This window comes from Dicentrarchus labrax, unplaced genomic scaffold (assembly GCF_905237075.1).
Source record: "Dicentrarchus labrax unplaced genomic scaffold, dlabrax2021, whole genome shotgun sequence".
NCBI lineage: Eukaryota > Metazoa > Chordata > Actinopteri > Moronidae > Dicentrarchus > Dicentrarchus labrax.
The window spans coordinates 8,817,142-8,828,844 of record NW_026136703.1 but is presented as its reverse complement, the minus strand read 5'-3'; the positions used below and the strand labels follow the sequence as shown (position 1 = coordinate 8,828,844).

General features: G+C 40.9%; 1 protein-coding gene across 9 annotated transcripts in view; it reads left to right on the top strand.

Annotated features, from left to right (window-relative positions):
• Positions 1-11,703, top strand: part of ralgapa2 (Ral GTPase activating protein catalytic subunit alpha 2) — an 86,903-nt gene that overhangs the window by 7,578 nt on the left and 67,622 nt on the right. For all 9 annotated transcript variants that reach the window (XM_051382297.1, XM_051382322.1, XM_051382349.1 and 6 more), the window contains exons 2-3: positions 6,719-6,829; positions 7,235-7,284. In XM_051382297.1, the coding sequence (XP_051238257.1) occupies positions 6,719-6,829; positions 7,235-7,284 (161 nt within the window). The remainder of the gene's footprint in view (positions 1-6,718; positions 6,830-7,234; positions 7,285-11,703) is intronic.

The window sequence follows — 11,703 nt, the reverse complement described above, 5'->3', positions numbered from 1 at the left end:
GTGACAGTCTTGCCCTCCTCAGCTGGTTTCAACAGATTTATGATTAAATTCCTTTCACTATGGTCAAATATCAACCTCCTCACCCGGCCAAGGGTCACAAAGCACTGCATGCAGTGTCTTTCTGTTTCTGTTTTTCTCCTTGTCATGTTTTCTTTGTCCACAAAAACAAAAAACAATAATATCAGAAAACACAAACAATATAGCATTTAAATGTCCATAACATACATAGAAATATATATTAAATAATTGTGTGCTTTGTATTTGAATGTATGTGTATAAAAATGTATTTAGTGTTTCAAAAATGTAAAGCCGCTAAAATGTGTCAGCGCATGACTTTGAACTTAAGGTGTTCTGTATTGATAATAAAAACTGTACTTGATGAAAAGTATCATTTTAAAACTGGTTAAAGTACTGCGTAAGTGTGCCTTTCCCCAAAAGGCTCTCTCTCATGCCAAAAAATCCCCAAAGAAAACATCTCATTAGTCTTTCAAATGATGAGTTTTGTGGCATTTCTTTAATTTTCTCATGGTCTTTCTTTGTTTGTTAGCAACCAATTAGGGAGGAAACTTAAGCACTATCTATGTTTCATCCATGGTGCAGACACATTAGCTACCACCCCCATATCTCTTCTCTTCTACTATGTGTTGGTGCCCTCCAGGCATCCCTCTGCTGGGGCCCTTAAAGAGTCCTCTGTGTCTGATCTGAGTGCACTGCCAAAGAAACATATCAGTCTTTTCTCTCTCCTCATCTCCTTTCTGGCAAGAATTTAGTGCACCTGCAGAGTTAGCCAGCCCAGAGCTAATGCAAATGAGTGTATGTCTGATCAAAGGCCTGATTAGACTGCGTTTTGACTATGACATGGCATATTAATGAGCCTGCTTCAGGTGGTATAAATGGCATACATTGTAAGTTTCCCAGAGGGTTAAATATGGTTTGACACAACCTTTGAACATGAAATATGAGTACTTTATTATTGCATGTGTTGTGTGCTGATTAAGTTTGAACAGGGTAGCTGTTGGCACAGTAGCCAGACGTTTGGTTTTGATTGTGTAAATATACCATAGGCTTCAGCTGACTAGATGACCTTCACCCATTCGGCTAACAAGCCCTATGTGCACAGTGCTGTGTGCACTCTCTTAGTGCTTGCTGGGCAAACCCAGTTTTACACTAGTTCATTAGAATAGCAAGCAACAGAAAGGGACGCTAATTATTCAGTTGAAGCTTAAAATTATGCTGCTTTGCCCACCAGATGGATGGTGTCCTCCTTTCCATGGTTACCTTAAATGTGATGTTGTTATGTGCCAAAGGCATACCATAGGGTTATATAATACTGTGTGGGACTCAGCAGTTTAATCCACCCTTTCACCCTTACCCCCAGAAGTCCCAGTGAGACACAGGGAGACCTTTAGTGATGTGATGACATCTGAAAGTCCATTTATCCAGCCAGAGGTCAGAATATAACAGCAAAATATTTGCACTGACATTTGGGTGGGATATTTTTCCCTAGTTGTGTAGAATTACAGGGAGTTTCTGATATCTGCTTCCATAGAACATTCTGAGAAGATGCTGTGTTTTTCTGCCCTACAAAATATCATATTTTGTCCCTCAGCTCTCGCTGCATGCTATTATTTTCCAGCTGGTCCTCTCACATGAGGTCGGAACATTTGCCCCTCCCTGACAGTTAACAGGAAACGTATCACAATAGAGAATACAGTCATCCAACCCAAACCTGCCATGGCTGGTCTGTTTGGCATGTGTTTATTAATTCCACTAGAGAAGATTGCAGGTCTCTGCATCATTAAGTTGTCACTGTCAGCAGTATCTAGGCCATTGTTCATACAGTTTTTAGTCAATTAACAATAAGGCTGACTTAATGAACCCCTTTGCACAATAATCAGTTTACTGTGCTTTAGGCAGCTGATGGGCAGCAGCTCAGGATTTTGCTTCCGTCAATAAGAAGTAGAATTACTAGGACAGCATTTGGGGCAACAAGTGACACCTGGTTTGTTTTGTTACTGAACTTGGCTGGGTTTTCACAGCACCCCTCCGTCCATTCTCTTTACCCTTTTATTAGTTCTTCAGCACTCTCCCTTCTACAAGAAGTGCTATTATGTGTGAATCACATCACCGGGGGTTGGCATCTACTTTGCTTCCTCAAACAGAGGGGTTTCTGGAAACAAGAGGGCCAAGCTATCAGCTCATTCAGCTGCAGTCATCAGTGTTAAGACACAAAATTTCCTCCCACCATAACGGCCCTGTGTGATCAGAGCTCTCTACAGCTGCTGTTCGTCCAGCACTGTTTTCCTGTCCGTGACATGAGAGTCTTGCAGATGGAGGGGTGTCAATTGAAGGACACAGCGGTTATCTTGTTGGGCTCAGAGGATATAGTGTCATCCCCTGCATTCCCAGGGCCCGGAGAACAGGTTCTGTCTCTTCGTGTGCACAGTGCTGTTACCCGAGAAGTCAGCGAAGCTCATTGAGTGACGAGTCTCGCTGGTTCCCAGTGCTGATATCCACTGTACGACTTCATCCTTTCAACCAAACTTTTCCTTAGTAAGAGCTAAACCAGAGAGCAGGGAAACATCTGCTCATCCTGTATATTGCTGCTGGCACAAAATGTCATTACTAACAGACAGACATTCTCACTGGCTTTATTTTATAAACTTTGTTGAAGTCCTCTCATTTCACACACCCTTTTACTAGTACACCTTCCTCAGGTGAATCTGAGGTAATAACCAAAGGGACCAACTTATTCAGCCTGACCGTGCTAGTGTGATTGTCATATGATGTATTTTATCATTTTGTATCCAATATTTAAGCATACAAACAATAATTTGGAGATATTTGTAATTTTACTGCATTTTGGTTAATAATTAAAAGATGTTTCTTTATCTTTCTCCTGTTTGGTACATATTGCCTATATAATCATTTTGTAAACCGATGGCTTTGCATGCATGCATGAGGATTCATGCTCACCCTTGACCCTTTGACATGCTTAATCCAGCTTAAACAGGAACCTCTGGTACCAATACACTGTAGAGTTTGTCTGAATTTTACTACTGGGAGGCTGATCTGTGTCTTGTCAGCCTTTTCTGAAATGGTAAGCATCCACCTGAGATTCTTGCTTGCTGTCAGAAGGCTTGTGATCTCTCTTTTTTTTTTTTTTTTTTACATTTTTCTTTTCTCCCCTTAAGGCCTCTCCCTCCATCCGTCATGCTCCAGTGGCTGGTAAGGGCTATTTGAGCAGATGGGGAGCAGTGAGACTGAGACTGAAGGTTGGAGAGCACAACATGATGGCCCTTTGACATGCTGCATGAGATATGAAATTGACCCACCCCCTGTCAACTCCTCACACACCCAGCAATATTCAAATTAGAGTTGCAAAATTATTCCTTCCTCTCTGTTCTTTCTCTATCTTTGTATTGTACAGGGGTATACCTTCTGCACTGATCAGGCCTGTTTGATGTTAAGAAATTCTATTTTTTTATTATTTTTTTTATTAGATATGTTAAAATCTTCATTGATATTAGGTGTTACATTATTTTCCTTGGAACTGATCTAGAAGAGACAGACTTAAGTACTATTCTTATTATAGAAAGCTACTTTTTTGTCTGTTGTGTGAGGGTTTTTGTGAATGTGAACGCATTAAACAAGTCTGTAATCTGTAACAGCAGCCCACTTACTGATATACGTGATAGAAGTCCTCATGTTGTCCCCAAATTACGCATACACTGACACTTGCACCCTCCAAATTTAGTTTTAGTAAGGATTTTCTCATCCTCTCCTCCACTGTTTTCCAAGCTCTCAGGCTAACCAGGATTTAGGAAACCTTCCCAATAGTATATATGTAAAAATGGTAAAAAATAAAACTTTATCCCATGTGATGGACCAAGACTAGGGCACCTACAGACCACTGTCAGGTATTGGTCCGGGTCACATTTCTGGTCCTTGATAACTTGAGAAGCTTCCATGCGGACATGCATAATTTGAAAAGCTATTTTAGTGGATTTTCTCAAAAGAAAATCAATGCTTAAAATGACACTTGGACTATCCTTTTAGCTACATTAAGCAATAAGTTTAGTAGTTTAGTAGTTTTTCAACTTTGAGAGGTGTTTATCTGGGTAAAAGCTCTTGTACATTCTTCACAGTTGGCTGTACATCTCCAGTATAATTCCCCATGAGATTTTCAGTCAGGAGTGTTGTTTTGGTACAGCAGAGCAGTTTATCAACAGCTGTATATTCAGTGTTTCTCTTATCAAACACCATATAAATGGTATATGCCAATGATATGCAACTTCTGGCCTCCAATAGGGTGGCAGGTGGCTACCAAAACACCCACTCACACGAAAAAAGAAACAAAAAATTATGTCACTTGGCTGTTACTTGGGAAGTTGCATATTATATTATCAGTGATGCGCGCAGAAGCAGAGACACTTGTTTCTGCGGAAATTTCATGTCCACTTTGACGCTGCGACTGGATTTGCTGCTGCGACTGGATTTGTGAGGACAAGTGAGCAAATTTGATGAAACAGGCAATTCAATGAAAAATGGACAGATACACTTGCTTTTATTTTGCCACCTCATACCAATCCTAAACCACTGTGTTTAATTTTCCAACTAATAAATAGCTGTATGCATGGTTGCTAATATCAGCCACCATCACATGTCAAAACATGCTAGCGTCAGTACTGCGTTTCTGCCTGGCAGCGCCGCAAGAAAAGATTACGACTTTGACTTTATCTTATTGTGCCACATCAAACCTAATGTTTTTAAATTTGACATGATAAATATTATTAATGTTTGTTTGACACATCCTACGTCCACAGCCTCTGGTGTTGGCTGTTGCAGCTTGTGTCAGAGGAGAGAATGTTGGCTGTGAGACTTAAGTCACTGCATGGACAATTATTAGTCCTGCCATTAAAGTTTTCCATACTGTGTGTGTGCGTGCGTGTGAGGGTGATCACTCATGTGTGTCAGTGTTTGTGCTTAATGTGAACTGAGCAGATGTGATTAGCTTAATGCCAGGAGCAAGGAGCATTTAATGTGTGTAAGAGTTGCCTTCCTTAAGAGATGAAGTTCAAGCATTGCATGTGTTCTTTTGTGTGCGAGACAGAGAGTGGAAACAAATGTAGACATATGATTCCTACATTTTTCAATGTAGAATTAGTTTCTGGTTAGTTCCTGCGAGTGTTACAAAACACAATTTTGTTTACCGCTTTTAAAGCACATCGGGATCCAGTTTCTAGTTTTGCATTAGAGCTCCTTCAAAGAGCCAGTCGGCCATCCTCAGATGAAGCCCTGCTAGTTTTTACTGTTGAGGCTGAAAACTAAAGGCAGTCATGCCTTTTATTTGATCTTACCATCCTGCATCTTCATTATCGTTGCTTTTATCTCATTTGAGTCTTTGCCACACACTACATAATTCCAGCACTCCCTATGAGCTGGACTGCTTCTGGGAGTCTTCCAATTTGCCATGTGGTAGAGAGAGAATCGCAACAGAAGGTGAACCTTAATTGCTGTTATTGTGCCAGGATTCCTCCTGGCCTATATTTGATTATTCAGACCAGGCCTATCTCATTACCACTGTTGTATAAGTATGACAAATGATAGGGGTTCATTACATGAAGAATTTGGGATTTTGTCAGCACCAGTCTATTTGTGACTGTACACATGTACCCCCTATTTCCCTCATTAACTATTGCAGCCTCAGCTTGTGTGGCCATCAGTGTACCTCAGCCTGGCCTTGATCCAGACCAAAGATAATCCCCAAACTCATCCAAGCTGAGATGAAAAACTAACCATCCTAAATGGTGGCTGAAAACCTTTTTGAGGAAAATGGGTATCGTCCTGCAGGCTATAACACCAGCATATATTTAGTGAGTGCGTTTTCAGTTGTGCTTTGGCTTTCGCTTAAAGTGTAGAAGTAGAAATCCTGGGAATGTAACGCACTCCTCTAGTCTTTGGTAATCAACATATTGTGGAGCAGTGTATACAGTAGGTCTCCCGCAGAGAGCTGAATAATCTCAATACGAGAGTTGAACGGAAGTTCAGTAGCACGTTGATGTGAGTTCCCTTTCAAAGATGTGTGTCTTTGTACATGAACTACTTAAATTATGCTTCTCTTTTCAGCTCAAACAGTATTCATTTAATAGGAATCATTTGTACTATATCACAACATCAGTAGAGAAGGGATGTTTTAGAAATCCCTGCACTTAACTTTGAAAAGATCAGACTGGGAGGCAAGGTTGTTTCTCAACACCTCCAAAAAGCCTGTCATCATTCCACTAATGATTGCAGGTGAGAGAGGTGGGTGAAGTTACGCAGGGTAAGGAAGTGGAGCAATTTGCTTTGATGTAAAAAACGGTCTGCAAATTGGGAAACAAGTGGACAGTCATCTGTGCAACAGTGAAGTTGGACAAATGTCACTGTTGAATTAAATAACTTGGTAAAAGATTTGTACTGGCAGTTTATTTGTTTGTTTGTTTGTTTGAAGTTCTGGAAACAATTACATCCTGTTCCAAAGGCATCTGTAGTTATAAAAGGCTCATTGTTAGGTAACAAAAACATAATGTTTGCTATATTCAGGTGAACATACATATAAATATTACATTCTATTTCTGTCAATAGATCCTTCTTAATGTTGCACACTGGACCTTTAACAACAAGGTATAATCTTCATTCAGTATGTCACTGACAGTGTTCCCTCTTCTTTCCACAGATATCATTGACAAGAGTGAACTGAAGCCGTTCTTCGAGAGCAACTGTTCTCAGATTTATTTTATCTTTTATGAAAATTTCATTACACTGGAAAGCAATTTAAAACAAAAAGGTGAGTACAAACTTTGTTTTTTTTTTCCTTTTTGTGAACTCAGCACTCACTAGTTGACCCTCACCTTCAATTGTGGTTCAATAATTAACCCTTAACCTGCTCTCTATGGTAAGTGTTGAGGGTTTATCTCCGTCTGCACCACATTTACAGAGCAATGAACATAAGCCCATAGAGAGGCAATTTCTGGATGTGTCCAGTATAACTCAATATGTTGAGTCTAACTTCAACACCATTGGAGGTAGGGAGATTAAGTCCCACTGGGAGTGTGCTCTCATGGTAACACAAGTTCCTTTTGAATAAGTGTTCACGAAATGGCCTTTATTATTGTTACATTATAGATGTGGCTAATGCAGTATAGCTCCTGGCTATGTGTTTAAAAACCAATGTACTTTCCTTGTGTTTCAGGGAACAAATCTCAAAGGGAGGAGCTGGACTCTATCCTCTTTATTTTTGAAGTAAGTCATTTGTTTTCTGTGTTGCTGTCTATATGTCTGATTTAAACCGATAGCTGCTGCAGCCTCAACCTGTTTACTGCTGAACTCTGGGGTGGGACCATTGTTTCCATGGTGCCATACTGCATCTCTGTCCACTTCCTGAGTTTGCCTCAGATAGCCTAGAAATTAATTGGAGATTGTTCATAAAAAGCCTTTCCTCAAACATTTTCCAGCCTGTGATTTTGTGGGAGAGCTTTCAGTTTATTTCTTGTTTTTAAAACCTAGGTGTGCATGCAAATCAGAGGAGGTATGTCTTGTGTCTGTGCGTGTGCAACGCATTGTTGCCTCTATGGCTCCTCCCTCTGTTTTTCTGAACACTCTTATGTTGCACATGCAGGTTAAAGTCCCTTACCTTGTTCTCCCACCTGACTGCAAAGGCAGCTCCAGTTTCCAATACAAACAGTCAGCTCTCCAGTTACATTTGCTCAGGGCAGGGCTGTAAGGATGGCAGCAGATGAAAAAAAAATGGAGGGCAGTCTGCTTGTCCCTCTTTATACAGTTTGCCTTGCCCTAGTTTTCCTGCTCACCTGGGACCACTGTGCAGGAGTGTTCCTTGCATTTTTTCTGACATAGAGTAGGGCATTGTTAGGGGGATTTAAGTGTAACTTTGGATTGAGGCCCACTGACCGATTAATTTCTTTATCACTGTAGCATCAGGCCAGACAGTGCTGTTGTCTGTCTTTATCTATGTTTTCCTAATCCTAATACGGATTCCTGCTGGTAAGGCATGTCTTGTACAACTAGGACTCCATTTTTATGTTATCACATTACATCTTTTTGGTTCTATCTGGGTGATGATTTATGTACGTATTAGTACATTTTAGTGCTTATAAGTATGTTGTTTTTCTGCTCATTCAGGTTGCCAATATTTTCTTTTTTTCATTAACACTGGAGCTCCCAATCTGTTTGAGAAATGAATTGACTAGATTTCCCTCCAGTTTTCTCCACTCCCTCCCTGCTTGCCTGTCCGCACACATCCAGTCATCTAACCTGTAAATAAAGCCTGGATTCATGCCTACTACATATTTATGGAATCATTTTTTCAAAAAGAACTAACATTGAAAGCAGCTTAACCCTCATTTGTCCCCTTTTAGCCCCTGCCTGTGACGACGTGTGCTTTTACCCATGCACTGAGAAGATAAGCTTGCTTTGAGTGCTGTGTACAGGACAGATACAGGGTCGCTTTGATCCTGAGCTCCGCTACACTCTGCAGACTTTCTCTTTAAGGCATATTATATTAGGCAAATGTGATTGTGAATATATCAATGGATACATTTGTGCTCACAAACATGCACTGCTAATATTTATCATGTTATCCCAGAGGTTATATTATGTAACACGGGGACATGAAAAATGCGGTAAAAGATTAACTAATACATTATTTTGAGGCAATGGAATTGTGTATCCAACAAGCACAGCCATGCATAGCCTATGCTGAATTGAAATTATGTCATTTTTATCATAAACCAAATTTCTCAGGACAGGATAGTGTTTGTTGTAAATGTGTATCATTTGTTTTAGTCACAGAAGTCAACCAACCAAAACATAAGCCCTAGCAGCCCTTGTTCAAACAGCCTCAGAGTGGTGTGTAGAGTAAGCTATGAATGGATAATGGCTGGGACAAAAGCCATTTTGTGCTTTGCAGCACTCTGTAATGCTGTACGACAGGTTAAGAAGAACAACACAGCTCAATATTGCTGCCCCGCTTATTCTGTGTGAGAATTTCCCTGGAAAGCCACAGTTATATCCCCGTTACTCTCCAGGCACATGGGAAATATAGTCCTCCTCACTCTCCATCACCTGAGTCCCTCCTTGCATTCAAATTTGGCTGACCTATACAGTACATGTCTCCAATGTGTGTGTTTGCTTTGAGCTCACTATGTGGGGATTACTTTGCTGTCATGATGAGGTATGTGACCCCTTTTTTCGTGGGTAGCTGTGGGGGAGTAGGATCCCCAACACTGAGCCCGTTTGAGTAATGGATATCTAGAGGGGGTAATCTTTTGTCCCTCCCCCTAAACTCTGCTGGAACACCCCACCCCCACCGCCACCAGCAGCCATCGCCATTCCCTTCCAGGATCTCTTTGTGTCTGCTGCCATGAAGGGATCGACCATGGCACCATACGATGCTGCACCAGAGCTGACAGAGATGAGAAACTTGATCTCTGTGAGAATGTCTCTCCTAATCATTTATATCACATATTGTCCTAATATTGTTGTACTGTAGGCTTAGGTCCTAGGTCCTAGGTCCTAGCTCCGTACACATAAAACCAGAGTTGACCAACGTATTCACTTACAATTTAGTACTGAACTGTTAGTATCATCACAAAAAAGGTCCTTGTTTTTTTAATTTGTTTTTATTAGAAGTTTGGCTCTCACTCACCCCCAAATCATCACTGGTGCTTACTAACTATTTTTGTAGAAGTTGCATAATGAGTTCAGTGGAGACCTGTGTGTAATCAAGGTGTACAGAGTGTAAACACTAGTAGATGGAACTGCTTGTTAGTCAATACCCTGATAAAAGCTTGTGAAGACAAAGGAACATTCTAACAAATTTAACAACAAGCCCAGTGAGAACAATATGGAAACGTTTTCAAGGTGCTGCATACTCCAAACTATGATAATGTTGTGGCGCCCGGATAGGTCACCTGGTAGCTGGCGCCTCATGTATAAAGGCTGAGTCCTTGCTGCAGCGGCCATAGGTTTGAGTCAGCCCTTTGCTGTGTGTCGTCCCTCTCTCTCCCTCTACCCCCTTTCCTGTCTAGTAGGGGATCAATCTATCTAATTAAGATAGCCCCCTCAAAAAATCATAGAGAATGGAAAGAATATTGTGTAGCTGTAAATCTGTGTAGAAAGGCCATCCTCAGAATCTGAGTGTGAGATGGTTAAAAGTAAGAAGATGGACCCCAGAAGCCTATGACGGTTCTGAGAGAGCCACAGGAGTCTGTGACTGAAGTGGGAGCGCTGACAGTATATATAAGGGTGCGAGGCAGTGTGCATACAACAGCACAATTGCCTGGTACCTGACCAGCCACAGCTCAATAGCAGAGTGGCAAAGAGAACGTCTATTAAGGAAAAACATTTTTGACTAGTGTTAGCTAGAAGGCACATGAGATACTAGATATAAAGGTTTTTTTGTCTGATGAGGCCAAAATTATGTTTAGTAGAAACCAAGCTTGACACATCAGCAAAAACACACCATTCACACCACAAAGCAGCATGGCGGTGACAGCACCATGCTGTGGGGATGCTTCACTGCAATGGGGCCTGGAAGGCTTGTGAAGGTAGAGGGTTAAATGACAGAGAAACCCTAGTGGGAAATGCGTGCAAGAGAACTGCAGCTTGCATGTCAGTGACCCCAAAGGGTTGAATACTCAAGCAATCTACTTATGCATAGTTCAGTTTCCATGGTAATTTTGTTTTTTTATTTAGGTGTGTAATGATAAGTATTCATGTGTTTACAAAGATAGTTTTAGAGAATCAGTTTTAAGCAGTTGTGTGAGACAGTGTTGTCTAATATTGTATTAGAGTCAAGATGTATTCTTTCTAATCACTCTCTCGTGTTGCACAGATAATTTCCAAGAAATGTAAGTACGTAGGGAGAAAGATACTGAAAAACTGTTGTAGACGGACACAAATTATACAGAGTGTGTTTGTGTAATTCAGGGAATGAAACCAGGCGAGACCTGTCACAAGACCATATTCTCAGGCCTTAAGGGACTCCAGTTTGTTTATACTCCCGTATGACTGTAGTTGACTGCTTACTGTCTGAAAGCAGTTCGATCCTGGTGCCACTGAGGTTGTGGGACAGGTTAAGGGACAGCCCTGGGACAGCTCTGGGACCAACAAAACTCAGAGGGAAGTCTGTGCGTATCCACTTTCTGTCCAGGATGTGACCTCACCCATGACCCGTAGTCTGCCATCCGGACCTGACTCAGCATTCTGAATTCCCTATATCATCCTCTCTGTAGAAGCCCTTCATCTAGATTTGACTTTTTGTGTTGCCTTAAATGGGTAATTATGCTTATTATATCTAGTAAAACTTATTTTTGATGCATATGCGTGAATTTAATTCAGCTCAGCTGCATTAATTGTTGTTTGTAGAAGATGAGAAGCTTTTGACTGATTTACCTTCACATAACCAGAAAGGGTTGAGATTGAATTCTAAACGTGTCCTGGTCAAAAAGAACCCCAACCGACACACGGGAAAACATTGGGGGGATCGCCTAAAGCAAGATGTTGCTATTTCATTCTAAATAATTACATTTGCCCAGTTAAACTAGAACCTTAACATTCATAAACGAAGACCAATTAAGGAGGAATGAGGCATATTATTGTTCACCTGCCATAGCTCATGGCAAACAAAGGATTGATTATGAC